This window comes from Trachinotus anak, unplaced genomic scaffold, assembly GCF_046630095.1.
Source record: "Trachinotus anak isolate AG129_WGS33_773 ecotype Australia unplaced genomic scaffold, CSIRO_AGI_Tana_v1 ptg000025l, whole genome shotgun sequence".
Taxonomy (NCBI): Eukaryota; Metazoa; Chordata; class Actinopteri; order Carangiformes; family Carangidae; genus Trachinotus; species Trachinotus anak.
The window spans coordinates 604,640-622,500 of NW_027273876.1; the positions used below are offsets into that span (position 1 = coordinate 604,640).

The window sequence follows — 17,861 nt, forward strand, 5'->3', positions numbered from 1 at the left end:
AACACACACCTCATACAGATGTCCATGTAGAGACAAGAACACCTGTATTCACTGTACCTGTTGTTCCTTCAATAACACTTTGGTGTTTTGAAGAGTTCACGTGGATAAGAGGGAAAACTGAGCAGACTCGGGTTTCCTGTTCGAGCAAACAGTTTGTGCCGATTTTAGAAGAGATTTGAGAGATTCTGCAGAGATTCAGTAAATCTGAGAACCAAACAGACTGATCTCACTGCAGCTGAAGACCTTTCCTCACACACACAGTGAACACAAACACACAAATATGATCCATTTTACCAAGATCAAGGGTCTAATCAGCACTGAGGACAGATCTCTGGGACACAGCGTCCTCCGTTCAGCAACAAGAAGCTGCTGCAGGTTCTGTTGTGATCTCACAGTTTCAGCTCCACCAGCAGAGTGAGAGGGTTTCTCTTAATCTTTGCCCTGGATTTTGCCTCTCAGGCAACATAAGCACCTTGTACCTTCTTGGTGGAGGTTGTTGGTGCCGTGAGGAAGCCTGCAGACAAAGTCCAACAAAATAATGGTTTTCTTTACAGATAATTCTACTAAGGAGACGGAGGTGATGCAGAATTTATTTTCTAAACTTTGAAAAACTAAATATTTTTCATCCTTTGAAATGAAACTACATTTTAAAAAACACACACAAACACACAAACACACACACGCAAACACACAAACACACACACACAAACACACGCACACACACACACACACACACACAAACACACACACACACACACCAGCAGATGGTGGTGATCATTATGGTGAATGGTGAGATAAACAGACACACAGTATCTGCTGTTGTAATTGCAGATTGCAATGATCATCAGGCTAATGACACATACACACACACACACACACACACACACACACACACACACACACACACACACACACACACACACACACACACACACACACACACACTTTCATAATCTCAGGGCTGCATCATGTTTTGTATCATTACAGTGAAATAAACTTAAATTATTACAACGAGTCCTCAGAGGCTGTGATGTGATTAAAGGAGAGAGTCATGAAGCCTGGAGTTACTCTTCATCCTTATCTTCATCATTACTAAACAAAGACAACATTAAAAAGGTTCAACAAAAGTTTACAATATGATCTTTTATCAGTTTCGTCCAATCATCAGCCTCCAGGTCTGAAACCTGAAGCATCAACAGTGAAGAAGCTGCAGTTCCTCTAACGACCACTAGAGTCTGGCTCCAGCAGTGAGTCAGTCCCCAGAGACTCCCATGTTCAAATGTCCAACTTTACAGCAGAAGGAAACATGTTTACAGCCTGGTACAGAAACTGTTCTGGTCTCTGGAGATCATTTCCTCCTTCATGACACCTGTACGGCTGAATTTTGTTTACATTTTATTAAGGACTAAAGTGATGGAGAGTTTTTGGATCAGCTTGGGAGTTAGGGGCGGAGTCAGGCACTGCCAAGATGGCGGCAGTGGAGCAGCTCACTCTGAGCTTCTGCTGGAGTTCAGCACCACAGGCTGCAGACAGAGATATGATCTATAGGCAGATTAATTGATGAGGAACTAATCATCATCTATGGTTTGAAATAAATAAATAAATGATAATAATTATTGTTATTATTCAGGAAACAGCGTGTGTGCGTTGTTCAGCACAAACACTTGTTTAACAAATGTCCAAACCAAACATGTAGATCTGTGTCTCCTCCATCCTCTCTGCTCATCAGCTGATTCCAGGTGTGTGAAGTCAAACCACATCTGCTCCAGTGTCATGTGATGACAACACACAGACGCAACCACTGGATTAAACCACTCCAACACTGCTGGGACTGAGGGTTCAATGCCCTGTGTGCTCATGAGCAAGAACCAGCAGGACCAGACTGACCTCACCAGGCATCAACACACAACAACACACACACAGTACATTAGAGTGGGAAACTCAAGAAAATATGTTTAACAGAGGAGGTGGACAGAGTGAGGAGAGCAGAGCGTGGGCGAACGACTACCACAGACAGAGAGAGAGAGAGTCTGGTTCAACAACAGATAGGTGTGTGTGTGTGTGTGTGTGTGTGTGTGTGTGTGTGTGTGTGTGTGTGTGTGTGTGTCTTCAGTGTGTTTGTAACATTTCTACACACATGTGAGTCAACAACACAAACTGTGCGACACCTCAGTGAAGTTAAAAAACAGTGAATTCATTACATAATAAATTATATAAGTAAAAATGTAAATATAATAATAAAGACAGGAGCCAGTCCCATCATCATCATCATCATCATCATCAGGAGGTGTCTGATTGGTCCAGATTCATGCTGCAGCAGGACTAGTCAGAGTCATAGAGAACCATCATCAGAGACCAGGAGGGTTTTCCTGGTCTCTGATGATGGTTCTGACCCCCCAGAGACCTGATCTCAGCATCATGGAGTCAGTCTGGATCACATGAAGAGACAGAGAACTGAGGCAGGTTCTCCAAAAGGCTGGAACAACCTGAAGAACTGAGAGCAGGGGTACTGAGGAGAACTGGATCTGGTTTAAAGGCAAAGGGGGGGCAGAGCAAATACTAATCTGGTTCAGGTTTTTCTTTGTGTGAGGTTAATTGAGAAACATTAGTCTGGGCCTTATTTTAACACAGTTTTACATGAACTAGTTTCTACTGATCCACTGCTGATCAATCACTGCTTCGTCTGAGCTGTAAACAGGAAGTCAGAACACGTGTTGATTGGTTTGACATTCACTAAACTGATGGCTGTACCATGAATGTTTGAGACAATCCAACAAAGGTTTAGTAGAGACAGTTCCCTCTGAACCACAGCGGTGGACTGGTCGCGCTGCGAGCTCGGCTAAATATAGTTTGGTGGCTGAGAGGAAGCCGGACGACACATCAGACTCTCAGGTACAGAAACACAGACGCTGCTCTGCTGAAGGACAAAGTCTGTTTATAAAGTAATGAGTCACGGCTCACCTCCAGCTGACCAGCAGTGTCACTGAAGCAACCTCAAGACCCGTAGCTTCCTGTCAGAGAAGAAAACTAGAGCAGAGCATGTGGAAATGATCACATGATGCAATCAGCCTCTATCTCACAGCTCCTGCAGGTTTGAGTCTGAGCTCGGAGCAGTGGGTTAACATGAGGTTGTAATAATGACAAAAAAACAGATCAGAGTGAGACCTCCTCCAGTTATACTGATTTCCATTTTTGTTGCTGTAAACTAAGAAACAAAAGAATCCACTTGACTCCTCGTTAACATGTCGTCTTAACGGACCAGGTTTCAAACTTGTTCTGTTGTCATGACAACTAAAACAGAGAAAAACTGCAAATGAGAACAGCTTCATCTTGAATTCAGCTGTAGTAAAATACTGTGTATGTGATCTTGAAACCAGCTGACACTGGACTGAATGAATATAGGACATGGTCCAGACAGATGCTGGGTTTGGAACCCCTCGGTTCACCTCCAGCTTCAGATTTAAACAAAGACCATTTAAAACACAGAGTGTGGAAGGCCTCACAGGTCGAACTGTTTCTAACTGGAGTTCATTAACACTCAGGTCTGATGGTTAACCTGAGGACTCTGATACATGAACCAATCGTGAGATAACAGGCCCTTGGGCACCACCTGTGTGGCCCTCGTATACAGAAGCCACACAGAGATAGTCACTGTTTGTATCTGTGGCTGTGTTGAGTCTCTTTATCGCCATATCTTTGACTTTCCTACAAATAATAACAACAGTCTCTTCAAAAAGAGGCTGGAGCAGGGGCCCGCTATCCTAACTATGTTTTTAATATGTGTTAATTGGCTGTTTTATTTCTCTGCGCCTGATAAAGTATTTGCTGCAGAAACATGAACATATTGATTTATACAGAATCTACATCAGATCTCTGCTGATACGTTAGAACAGCAGACGATCAGGAAACAGAGTCTGTGTTTTACATAATGTACAAATGTGGAGGATCAGTCGTGTGTGTGTGGGTGGTTACACACACACACTTGTTTCACTATATCTGTGGGGAACCTAAACTTCTCACTCCCATTCTCCCTTCCTTCCTTCCCTTCCTCCTTCCCTCATTCTTTTATTTACTCTCCTTTTTCTCCTTTTACATTTTTTCACATCTTTCCTTTCCTTCTTTTCATCCTTTTCTCACTCTGTCCTCTCTTATCTCTCCCTCCCACTTTGCTTCCTCTTCTCCCCATCATTCAGTCTTTCCTCCTTCCCTAGCTCCTTTTCCTTCCATCCTTCATTTGTTCATTCCTTCTTTCCTATGTTCATACCTTCCCTTTTGTCTTCTCTCCTCCATCAATTTATCCTTTAATGTCCTCATTCTCCTCCTTTCCTAGTCTTTCTCTCTCTCACTTTCCACCCTTCTTTCCTTCTCTCTTCACCAATCTTCCTTATTGCCTTTCCTTCTCCCTCTCTCCTTAAATGCCCATTTTCTCCTCCCTACTTCTTTCCATCCTTTCCCCCCTCCCTCACTCTGTTCCCTCATATCCTCCCCTCCCTCCTTTTTTATTCCCTCCTTCCTTTCTTTACAAACTGATTCCAAATTTACAAACTGTGAAAACATTTTAAACGCCAAATACGGTCATCCAACAAGTTGCCATGCCAACCGCATCCACCAGAGAGCTGTGTGTGTGTGTGTGTGCGTGTGTGTGTCCCGTCTTTTTCATAATGAGACAAAACTGCTGCATCTGTTTCTTCCTCCAAACACAGAATTAATGAGCATCACACACACACATAAACACACACACACACACACACACACACACACACTCTATCCATCTAGTCTGTTTTTAGGGATCACTTCCTCTTCCTGTGACAGAAGTCATTATATTTAGCTGCCATGCTGCCATCTGCGACCCCCACCATCCTCAACACACACACACACACACACACACAGACATACATACACACACACACACACACTCACACACACACACACTGGATGTTGATCAAATCATCCGGTCATGAATCTGCTTTGTTCTTCTCCTCTTGTTTCCTCTGACAGTTTAAACACACTCATTATTCCTGTCGTCAGGATGAATCCTCTCATCAGCTTCAACACAACATCTTTGTGTTTCTTTCAGTTCAACAGCAGCTTTAAACAGGAAGTTGATGGTACAACTAGTCTGCAGTCACAGACACTTTGATACTGAACAAATAAGTGAAGTGTTTGTTTCCACTGGAATCTCTCTCAAAGCTCTGGGTCCTGGTCAGGGAAAGATCCTGGTCTGGTTTAATGCACAAACAGTTCACAACCGGGTTCCTTGAAAAGTTCAAATTCTCTGAGGAAAATTTCACTGTTGAATTTTTGCAGTTGAAACATGAAACACTTGAATTCAAGGTTCAGCAGCTGAAGCCTCCTCCACACTACATTTACAATGAACAGTTAATGTCCATGTGTTTGTGATTATAAAGCAGGTCTAGGTTCTATATTAATACTGTGAAAGTATCAAAGCCTCAGTCCACAGAGAAATGCACACAGCCTGTATTCAGACACTGAGCCTTAAAACCAGCCGTCAGGACTTCTGGAACTTTGTGATGTCACAACAAAACAGTCACCGCCCTCAGCCAAACCCCGCCCACCTGGACCCACCATCCAACTTTGCAGGATAAGGTTTCTCTGAGTGTTTACCTGAAATCTGCTATATCAGAATCAGAATCAGAATCAGTTTTATTGCCATTTGTTTTGGTGATTGGTGCAGTTGGAGGTTCTTGGAGGTTCTTGTAAACAACAGGTTTACACAGTTTTAGTTTCTGCCTGTATGTGGGAATCAGGTGGACCATGACATGGTCAGAGTGGCCCAGTGCAGCCCGGGGGACGGCGTGATAAGCACCACTGATTGTGGGGTAACAGTGGTCCAGAGTGTTCCCCTCTCTGGTCGGGCAATTAACAAACTGTCTGTATTTGGGCAGTTCGTGGCTGAGGTTCCCTTTGTTAAAGTCACCAAGGACAATAACTAAGGAGTCCGGGTTGGTCCGCTCCACACACAGTATCTGCTGTGGCCTGTGGTGGGATGTAAACACCGACCAGGATGAATGAGGTGAACTCACGGGGGGAGTAGAAGGGCCTGCAGTTTATGATGAAAGTCTCCAGGTCAGGAGAACAGTGCTGCAGGATCACTGTCACGTCTCTGCACCAGCCACTGTTAGCATAAAAGCAGATTCCTCCACCTTTGGTTTTGCCGGACAGCTCTGTGTCGCGATCCGCTCTGAAGAGTTGGAAGCCGGCCAGCTCCAGCGCAGAGTCCGGAATCGATCCACACAGCCACGTCTCCGTGAAGCACAGAACGGAAGATGAAGAAAAGTCTCTGTTCTTCTGCACCAGTAGCTGAAGTTCATCAGCTTGTTGGGCAGTGAACGCACCTTGGAGAGAAAGATACCTGGGAGCGGTGTGCGGAGTCCGCGCCGGCGGAGACGCGCATGCGCACCGGCACGTTTTCCTCTCCTCCGGCGTTTCACTGCGAGAGCAACGGTCAGTGACCTCTGACCAAAATGTCCAATAATTCCACAGGTGAGTCGAGAAAGGTGGAAAAAATCCACTGGAGTTGTTTCTCTGATGTTAATGAGCTCTTCTCTGGTGAAAGAGCTCCGGAAACCAAGGCAGAAAACTGAATTTACAAAGAAAATAAGGCAAAAGAGTGCGCACCAACACACCGAGGCAGCCATCCGTGGCGCCATGGCAACAGGAACTCATATATTTATATTGGACCACTCAGAAAACAGTCGGTCAATCAGAAGAGAGGCTCAGAGCTCATGGTCTCTGCTGTTGTAGTCCATCCACCTCCAGGTTGATGTGTTGTTCACTATGAAGTTTTTCTGCTCACCACAGTTGTAGAAAGTGGTTATCTGAGTGACCATAGCTCCAACCAGTCTGTCATTTCTCCTCTGACCTCTGACCTCTCTCATCAACACAGAGCTGCTCACTGATGCTTCTGATGTTGGCTCCATTCTGATAAGAACAACCTGTATGGTTGTTCAGGTTGGAGGACTGGTTGACTCTGGCAACTCGGGTGGGTGCTGAGGTGGAGTTGGGGCTTTGGAAATACTGTCAGCAGCAGTGGGGGCAGAGCCTCTGGGTGACTGGCATGGCGTCAGCGACACAGCAAGAGAATGAGCAGAGCAGTGACAGCTTAAAAACACCACCATGATTAACAGGGTGTGTTGGATGTGTGTTGAAGTGAGTGTTTCATGAGTGACTTGAGTTGGGCTGCCTGTTGAGCAGCTCTCTTCTTCTCTCTCTATCTACATATCAGCAGTTCTGAAGCTCACTCACCCACTAGGGAGACTGTAATACTTATGTTATACCTATTTTAGGACTGACCCACTTACTCCCTGGTGGACACACACACACACACACACACACACACTATTATCAGTTGTACAAACACAGTGAGCAGCATAAATCCATCAGTCCCTCTGAACCTTGTCCTCCCAATCCAGACTCCATTCAAAAATGATCCATTTTAACATTGATTTGCAAATTACCTCACATCCCTGTTATATAACATTGGATGAAAAGATATTTTTGAGATTGCAAAGACTTGCTAATAAATTCAGCATGGGTGTAATCTGCCTAGCAGCTTTTTCTTAGGTATAAATGTCATCAGTTGCTTCACACTGCTCGCTGCCACCCACCGGCACAGAGGATTGGCCATCTGGCGGATTGTTGTTGAGCCGCTGTGAGTCCAGAATCACTGAGACAAAAAGATTAAAATTATCCCAAAAATACAACAGGACAGTCTGACTGCTGACTAACAACTGATGTTTGAAACTGTTAACAATCTCAGGAGCCTCCTTTAAAACTCGAGGCAGTTTGTCTTCAAACTGATTTTCCTTATATAAAATAAAACTTTTATGAATAAATAAGTTGAAACATCAGCGGTATGTCAAACAGAAACACACACATTAAACTGTCGTTTGACTGCAGCTTCAGTCCAAACACACCAACATCAGCCATGATTTAAGTGGGAGGATCACGTTACTAAACAGGCTTCTTATACAACACACTGACCTCAAACACAGATATAAATATCACTAAAGAGAGAGGGCAGATCTGAACTTTAAACAACCTGCATGCAAACGGAATTAAGGAAACACATGAAAACACAAACTGACCTTTTCTTTTACATCTCCCACAGTTACATTTCTGTCATTTCCGTCTGGTCTGTTCTCAGTGGAGAAGAAACAAGGTTTTCAAATTAAAAGACAATGTAGAAAGTGCAGAAGAAGAGAGTGACATCAGCAACAAGTTCACTTTTAGTCTTTTGATTAAAGTGTTGTAGCCGAGTTTTCACTTTTTTTTTTTTTTTTTTGTCACATTTTCATCATGTATTAACAACCTGGAAAACAGGGCAACTGCTCAGGGGCCCCAGACCCCCAGGAGCCCCAAAACCCTCTGGTTTATTCCACATCATTTTGATCTACAAAATTAGATTAAACACACAGTCATTAGAGATTGGCACCACTGAAATAACAAGACATGTACATGAACATTGGGGGTCAACGAATTTGTGCCCCACAGCCCCTCAGGAGGATACTGTTTTTGATGGCTACAGTTGTCATGGTTACAGGTGCTGTTCTTGTTGATCAGGAGGTTAGCAGAACAGCCGTTTACCTGTTTCTATGAGGCTGTCATTACAGTTTCATATAATGAAGGTGCTGATGATCCACACGTGAAGACCGCCCTCCTAACATCCTGTTGGTCCTCGTGCCGCCAAACCAGCTCCAACTCACCGAGGCCTGGACTCTACAAGACCTCTGAGGTCCCTGTGGTAACTGGCACCAAGATGTTAACAACAGATCCTTTAAGCTCCACCACATCCCCTGAGACCCTGTCTGTGGTTCATGGTCTGTCCCCCCTCAGACCCCTTCCGGTAGGACCACTGACCCGGAGCCCCAGTCCTCTGGTCCTTGGCTCAGGTCTTTACAGCTGTAAATTTCTCCAACATACAACACGTTGATGACGAGAACTGACTGTTCACTTCCTGTCTGTCTATCCCAGATATCCTGCTGATATGAGATAATCATCATTATTTTCCTCATCAATAATGATCAGAATGTTTCGGCTCATCGCAGCTACACTTTAACTGATTTTCCAACAAGTTCTTCACTTCTTGTCTGAACTAAAATAAAGAAGTTGAACCTGGAAACAACTCAAACTGAGGAACTAGAGACAGAGGAGAGAAGGAAGAGCAGTGTTTGAATGGAGGTGAGCGTTCAGCAGCCTTCAGGCGTTCTAACACGTTATACAACACACCGCCATTCTGACACGTTCCTGGAAGAAGACCAGCAGCTGAGAGACCTGCATCCTAAAGGTCAAACTGAGCTTCAGGAAACTTCTGCAGCAACTTCAAACACTTTCTCTGTTGCTGCTGGAAATGTCAGGAAGCCTCAAAAAACCTTTCAGCATCTTCCCATTAAAAAGAAACGGTACCACTTCAGTTTCCAGACCACACGGCTGCATAATTTTATTCCAGCAACCATCACATCATCGTGGAAATTGATGAAAAAAGCTGATAAGCAGGTCCTTGTTTCTACAGTTACACCAAACAAATTCTTCACTGGATAAACGACATCAACTGAAAATCAACTACAACTGTTGGAACCTGGCAGACATTTATTATTTTCATCATTTACAGTTAAACAAACTGAAAGAAATCCATCAACATATTAAAAAATAAGAGTCAAAAAGACTCAGACTTGTCAAACTGTCAAAGTCATAAAACCCTGAAGACAAAGATAAATTAGAGTCACACCAAACCAAGTCTGAAACCCCTTCAAGATCCTGTAAAGCAAATTCACAGATTTATTTATAAAAACAATAAATATGTTGGAGAACTATTCCTGAAAACGTGTGAAACATATGAATCTTGTATGGTATAGAAATGTGCAGTTGTACCGTTAAACTGTATTTCATAATTTTTGTGTTAAGGATTTTTTTGAGCGGGCCCAAAACGGGGGACTGATGACGCACTTGGACCCCCACTTAACATACCCCGACCCTAAAGCTATAAAAGTATGGAACACACTAGCATCAGTGGTTCTCCCGCTCGGTCTCGAGTTATTGCTGGTCAGATTCGCCAAATATTCACCAACTAGCTAGTTAGCCATGCCTTCCCTCCCAAAATGTGTCTTTCCTGGATGCCGCAATACCAGTGGTGTGGTGTCCTTATTCAAAGACGAAAAGAAGAAAAGGTGGATTGATTTTATAAAAAGCCAAGATGGAAATCTGCACGCCTCTGCAGTCAGCATTTTTCAGCGGATTGTTTTTAAACGGTTTCATGAAACAGCTGATAATAGTTGAAGAATGGAGCCGAACCTACCATCTCCCTCCCTGCCCTTCAACCTGCTGTCCCGTCTGCGACTAGCACCATCATCGCCGATACATGCCAACCGATGAGTGTAAGTTTGCCCTCCTTGTGTGCTTATGTTAGACCACAACTTGTGTAGTGAGCGTGTAGCTCCGCTGTGCTTTGCTCCAGGGGAGTACGATTGCGATGGATCGGACAATTTAGCAGTTTGGAATGTGAAAATATATCTAGGTAAAATGAAAATATATTTTGTCTGGGTCAAAAAAACTAATGGAGACAAAAAAAACTTGAGACTAAAACAAGTCAAAGTGAAAAACTCTCCTGGTTGAGACAAACCAGAAAACTCAAAAGACCAGGACAAGTCTGAGTCAAGATAAAACCCTCTGGACTGAGACGCATCCAGGACAAAAACCCTTAAAGACTGAGACAAGACCAGGTCCAGAACACATCAACAAAGACAAATCAGAATCCAAAAACCCTGTAGTCCAAGTGAAGTGATGAGTGAAACGAGTAAAACCGCTTAAGACTGAGACAAATCTGGGTAAAATAAAACCCCAGCTGGAGACAAAACCCCCGAGAGAAATTTATGTCAGAAACTCTATCAGACCAGGACTCAGACTTGAAAAAACCCTGAAAACCAGACAAGCTTGAGTCAAAAGTCCATCTGGACCAGCTAATTATGAAGACGAGACCCCTGAAAACTCCAACAAGGTCTGAAACCCTCAAGACTAAGAAAAGTATGGGTCAAAAACCTTGTCTGAAACAAGTCAGAGTAAAATTGAAATAAAACCTTAACAAACTAAAGACAACAAAGTGAGTCAGTGTTACTAAGACGAGTCCAGAAAACCGTCGTGACAGACACACGTCTCATCCAGTAATGTGTCTTGAGACCAGTTTGAGACTAAGACCACATTTGACTTTGTGATGCGTGTTTGTCTCCTCACCTTCCATCACGAAGACCAGAGAGCCCACGTCGCCCTCTTTGATGATGCAGGCATCTTTCCCATAATCTACCGGGTACATGCAGTCCACAATCTCCTGGATCTGAGACAGCTCCAGGTTCTTCATGAAGTCATTGTCCAAGATGGCCTCCTTGATCAGCTCCTTGGACCTGGGAGGACGACAGAGGGGAGGTTATCACACCCTCAGGTAAAGAACGCAGGTGGTGGGGGGGGCACCAAACACCTGAAATATTGTAACCTGACACACCTGAACACAACAAACAACGACAAAAACACATTGAAATCTTTAAAATAAAACAATATGGACTTGTGAGTGGTCATCACGAGGCGGCGCCGCGGTCGCGAGAACGAATGACCTGCAGGTGTCAGCCCAGTGACCTGTACAGGTAAACCCCGTCTCTCACCCAGACTCAGCTGGGACTGACTTCATTTTCTAATTTCTGGAAGTAACTTCATTAAACTATATTTGGACAAAGCTTCTGTTCCTGTTTCTGCCACAGAGAAACACAAGGACATCTGATAACACACACACACACACACACACACACACACACATACTTGTACTTCTATCTTTGTGAGGACACTCATTGACATAATGCATTCCCTAGCCCCTTACCCTAACCTTAACCATCACAACTGAGTGCCTAACCCTAACCCTGACCCTGACCTTAACCTAAACCTAATTCTAACCATAACTCTAAAACCAAGTCTTAACCCTCAACATGTGATTTGAAGGTGTCTCAAAAAGTGAGGACCGGCCAAAATGTCCTCACTTTCCCAAAATGTCCTCACTCTGTTAGTAAAATACTTTTTTTGGTCCTTACTGTGTAGCAAGTACAAGTACAAGTACACACACACACACACACACACACACACACTCTCTCTCACACACACACAGTCATTTTATGGTCCACCCTGAGGCCAAAACACTGTGTTTAACTGTCGCTGTGTGTGTGTATGTGTGTGTGTGTGTGTGTGTGTGTGTGTGTGTGTGTCAGTGTGTGTGTGTGTGTGGGTGTGTGTGCATGTGATTGATAGCAGCTGAGTGTGAAACTCTCGGTGAATGTCGGATAAGGACAGGGAGCCGGCCCATCCTCGGCCCTCTCAGCTCAGGTTCTCATGTCAGACTCTGGTCTAGAGACAGATCAGGTCCAGACCAGCATCTATCAGAACCCAGAGCGACTGATTCCTGCTCCACAGAGGATGAGCCTCTCTTAACCAGCTGCTGGTCGTTGGGAAGAGGTTTGACGAGTCAGCTATGTAATTAGTCAGTTACTTTTATACTATATGGATCTTTAATGTGTCTCTGCATATATGTACACAACTGTATATTTTCCTCATAAACATAGTTTTACGGCTGCGTTTATAAACTTTATTATATTAATTACCCATCTTATTATTTCAGAATTTTAATTTCATTTACAGATAATTATATATTTTCTGTGTGAAACATACAGCTGCGTTTTATTGTGAAATCCTGTTTTGATCAAAAAAGATAAAATACAAATAAATAAATACAAAATAAAACTGGACCTTCACGTGCTTCATGTTTCAGCAGCGAACAAATGTAAATTCTCTTCAGAGAATTTTAACTGTTCTAGTATGTTTTGCTCAGTTTTCATACATTAGATCTAAACTGACTTTGATAATTGTCTCTTCCAAAGTAAACTGATGTAAATTCTTGTGTCATAATTACATATTTTCTCAGCAGCTGGTGCCACACTTGAACACTGCTGCTGTCACATATCTGCAGGATGAAGAGGCTCCTTCCTCCTTCAAACATGGACAAATGAAAAGCAGCTGAGCCGCATGAGTCAACCACGGTCGAGCCCCACAGAGAGAGAGAGAGAGAGAGAGAGAGAGAGAGAGAGAGAGAGAGAGAGAGAGAGAGAGAGAGAAAGAGGAGGATGTCACAGCAGAGCCAAAGGTTTCCTTACTATCACCTCAATAAAACCAGAGGGAGGGAAAGTATCAACAGTCCAACTGTGGACTGGATCAGGACTGGGTTTATTTAAGACTCAAGGAGCCTCAGAGGATCCACCAGACCTGAACAGAGTCCAGATCCCATCATCATCATCATCATCATCACCACTAAGAGGAGAATCAGAATCAGAATCAGAATCAGTTTTATTGCCAAGTATGTTTTCACATACAAGGATTTTTTTTTTGGTGATTGGTGCAATTGATCAGCAACAGTGGGGCTCTCTAGCCTTGTTGATAAGGCTAATAGCAGATGGGAAGAAGCTATTTTTGTGGCGAGAGGTTTTGGTCCTGAAGGACCGCAGCCTCCTGCCAGAGGGGAGTGTCACAAAGAGTTTGTGTCCAGGGTGGGAGGAGTCAGCTACAATCTTCCCCGCACGCCTCAGAGTCCTTGAGGCGTACAGGTCCTGGAGGGACGGAAGATTGCAGCCAATCACCTTCTCAGCAGAGTGGATGATACGCTGCAGTCTGTTATTGTCCCTCTCCGTGGCAGCAGCGTACCAGATGGTGATGGAGGAGGTGAGGATGGACTCAATGATGGAGGTGTAGAAGTTCACCATCATAGTCCTTGGCAGGTTGAACTTCTTCAATTGCCTCAGGAAATACATCCTCTGCTGAGCTTTTTTGATGAGGGAGCTGATGTTCAGCTCCCATTTGAGATCCTGTGTGATGGTGGTTCCCAAGAAGCGAAAATGCTCCACGGTAGCCACGGGGGAGTCACACAGGGAGATGGGGGTGGGTGGGGCTGGGCTCTTCCTGAAGTCCACTATCATTTCCACTGTCTTCAGAGCGTTTAGCTCTAGGTTGTTCTGCCTGCACCAGGTCACCAGACGCTCAGTCTCCCACCTGTAGGCAGACTCATCGCCATCAGAGATGAGTCCAATGAGAGTGGTGTCGTCTGCAAACTTCAGGAGCTTGACAGACTGATGGCTGGAGGTGCAGGTGTTGGTGTACAGGGAGAAGAGCAGAGGAGAAAGAACGCAGCCTTGTGGGGATCCAGTGCTGATGGTCTGGGAGTCAGACACGTGCTTTCCTAGCTTCACGTGCTGCCTCCTGTCAGACAGGAAGTCGGTGATCCACCTGCAGGTGGAGTCAGGCACGCTCAGCTGGGAGAGCTTGTCCTGCAGCAGAGCCGGGATGATGGTGTTGAAGGCAGAGCTGAAGTCCACAAACAGGATCCTGGCATAGGTCCCTGAGGAGTCCAGGTGCTGGAGGATGAAGTGGAGAGCCATGTTGACGGCGTCATCTACAGACCTGCTGGCTCTGTAGGCGAACTGCAGGGGGTTCAGGAGTGGGTCAGTGATGGATTTGAGGTGGGACAGGACAAGGCGCTCAAATGATTTCATGACCACAGAGGTCAGGGCAATGGGTCTATAGTCATTTAGACCTGTGGGCCTTGGTTTTTTGGGGACAGGGATGATGGTGGAGGATTTGAAGCAGGCTGGCACGTGGCAGGTCTCCAGTGAGGTGTTGAAGATGTCCGTGAACACTGGAGACAGCTGATCAGCACAGTGCTTCAGGGATGATGGAGAGACAGAGTCAGGACCGGCTGCTTTGAGGGGGTTCTGCTTCTTAAAAAGCCTGTTGACATCTCTCTCCAGGATAGAGAGAGACGTTCCTTTGGTAGGGGAGGAGGGGGGTTCTGATGTGGCTCTGATGTGGAGGTTAGTGTCAGGCTTGTCCCACTGTCTTTCAAAGCGGCAGTAGAACTCATTCAGATCGTTGGCCAGACGGAAGTCGTTAGTGGAGTGGGGGGGTTTAGGTTTGTAGTTTGTGATCTTTCTGAGCCCTTTCCAGACAGAAGCAGAGTCATTGGCTGAGAACTGGAGCTGAAGTTTCTCAGAGTACAGTCGTTTAGCTTCTCTCACCGCTTTGCTAAACCTGTACTTGGACTCTTTAAACTTGTCCCTGTCCCCGCTCCTGAAAGCTTCCTCCTTTTGCCTCCTGAGCTGACTGAGCTTAGCTGTGAACCAGGGTTTGTCATTGTTATAACTCACCCTGGTGCATGATGGGATACAGCAGTCCTCACAGAAGCTGATGTGTGACGTCACAGCCTCTGTGAACTCATCCAGACTGTTGGAAGCAGTCCTGAACACTTCCCAGTCAGTGCAGTCCAAACATGCCCGCAGATCCTCTATGGCTTCACTGCTCCACTGCTTCCATGTCCTCACAACAGGTTTACACAGTTTTAGTTTCTGCCTGTATGTGGGAATCAGGTGGACCATGACATGGTCAGAGTGGCCCAGTGCAGCCCGGGGGACGGCATGATAAGCACCACTGATTGTGGTGTAACAGTGGTCCAGAGTGTTCCCCTCTCTGGTCGGGCAATTAACAAACTGTCTGTATTTGGGCAGTTCGTGGTTGAGGTTACCTTTGTTAAAGTCACCAAGGACAATAACTACGGATATAATAACTAGATCTGCTGCTGAGAGAGGGCTTTTATTTTGAAGGTGAAGTCTGTCAGGCTGTTTCCCTCCACTCTTATTGTGACAGTTTCTACTTGTAGCTTCACTCTTCTCTGTTTCAGTGAGAACAATTCTACTTTTTCTACTCAAAGTAAAGACTCTACTCAGTAATGATGATGATGATGATGATGATGATTCTACTCTTAGTGATGGTGATGATGATGATGATTCTACTCTTAGTGATGATGATGATGATGATGATGATTCTACTCTTAGTGATGGTGATGATGATGATTCTACTCTTAGTGATGGTGATGATGATGATGATGATGATGATGATTCTACTCTTAGTGATGGTGATGATGATGATTCTACTCTTAGTGATGGTGATGATGATGATGATGATGATGATGATGATGATTCTACTCTTAGTGATGGTGATGATGATGATTCTACTCTTAGTGATGGTGATGATGATGATTCTCCTCTTAGTGATGATGATGATGATGATTCTACTCTTAGTGATGATGATGATGATGATGATGTTGATGATTCTCCTCTTAATGATGGTGATGATGATGATGATGATGATTCTCCTCTTAGTGATGATGATGATGATGATGATGATGATGATGATTCTCCTCTTAGTAATGATGATGATGATCAGAATCAGAATCAGAATCAGAATCAGAATTTTGCAGACGACACCACTCTCATTGGACTCATCTCTGATGGCGATGAGTCTGCCTACAGGTGGGAGACTGAGCGTCTGGTGACCTGGTGCAGGCAGAACAACCTAGAGCTAAACGCTCTGAAGACAGTGGAAATGATAGTGGACTTCAGGAAGAGCCCAGCCCCACCCACCCCCATCTCCCTGTGTGACTCCCCCGTGGCTACCGTGGAGCATTTTCGCTTCTTGGGAACCACCATCACACAGGATCTCAAATGGGAGCTAAACATCCGCTCCCTCATCAAAAAAGCTCAGCAGAGGATGTATTTCCTGAGGCAATTGAAGAAGTTCAACCTGCCAAGGACTATGATGGTGAACCTCTACACCTCCATCATTGAGTCCATCCTCACCTCCTCCATCACCATCTGGTACGCTGCTGCCACGGAGAGGGACAATAACAGACTGCAGCGTATCATCCACTCTGCTGAGAAGGTGATTGGCTGCAATCTTCCGTCCCTCCAGGACCTGTACGCCTCAAGGACTCTGAGGCGTGCAGGGAAGATTGTAGCTGACTCCTCCCACCCTGGACACAAACTCTTTGAGACACTCCCCTCTGGCAGGAGGCTGCGGTCCTTCAGGACCAAAACCTCTCGCCACAAAAATAGCTTCTTCCCATCTGCTATTAGCCTCATCAACAAGGCTAGAGAGGCCAACAAGGCCACTGTTGCTGATCAATTGCACCAATCACCAGAAAAAATTCCTTGTATGTGAAAGCATACTTGGCAATAAAACTGATTCTGATTCTGATTCTGATTCTGTATAGTAATAGTAATACTATAATATTACGGAGTTATAATAACATCATCATCATCATCACTAAGAGTAGAATCATCATCATCATCATCATCATCACTAAGAGGAGAATCATTATCATCATCATCATCATCATCGTCATCACTAAGAGTAGAATCATCATCATCATCATCACTAAGAGGAGAATCATTATCATCATCATCATCATCACTAAGAGGAGAATCATCATCATCATCATCATCATCACCACTAAGAGGAGAATCATCATCATCATCATCACTAAGAGGAGGAGAATCATCATCATCATCATCATCATCATCACTAAGAGGAGAATCATTATCATCATCATCACTAAGAGGAGGAGAATCATCATCATCATCATCACCACTAAGAGGAGAATCATCATCATCATCATCATCATCATCATCCCCACTAAGAGGAGAATCATCATCATCATCACCACTAAGAGGAGAATCATCATCATCACCATCACTAAGAGTAGAATCATCATCATCATCATCATCATCACTAAGAGTAGAATCATCATCATCATCACCATCACTAAGAGTAGAATCATCATCATCATCATCATCATTACTGAGTAGAGTCTTTACTTTGACCAAGGACAATAACTACGGATATAATAACTACAGTATAGTAATAGTAATACTATAATATTACGGAGTTATAATAACATCATCATCATCATCATCATCACTAAGAGTAGA

At 44.4% G+C, this 17,861-nt stretch overlaps 1 protein-coding gene across 1 annotated transcript in view; it reads right to left on the reverse strand.

Annotated features, from left to right (window-relative positions):
- LOC139608413 (cGMP-dependent protein kinase 1-like) overlaps positions 1-17,861 on the reverse strand; it is a 50,759-nt gene that overhangs the window by 26,716 nt on the left and 6,182 nt on the right. The window contains exon 2 of the mRNA XM_071462124.1: positions 11,248-11,414. Within this exon, the coding sequence (XP_071318225.1) occupies positions 11,248-11,414 (167 nt within the window). The remainder of the gene's footprint in view (positions 1-11,247; positions 11,415-17,861) is intronic.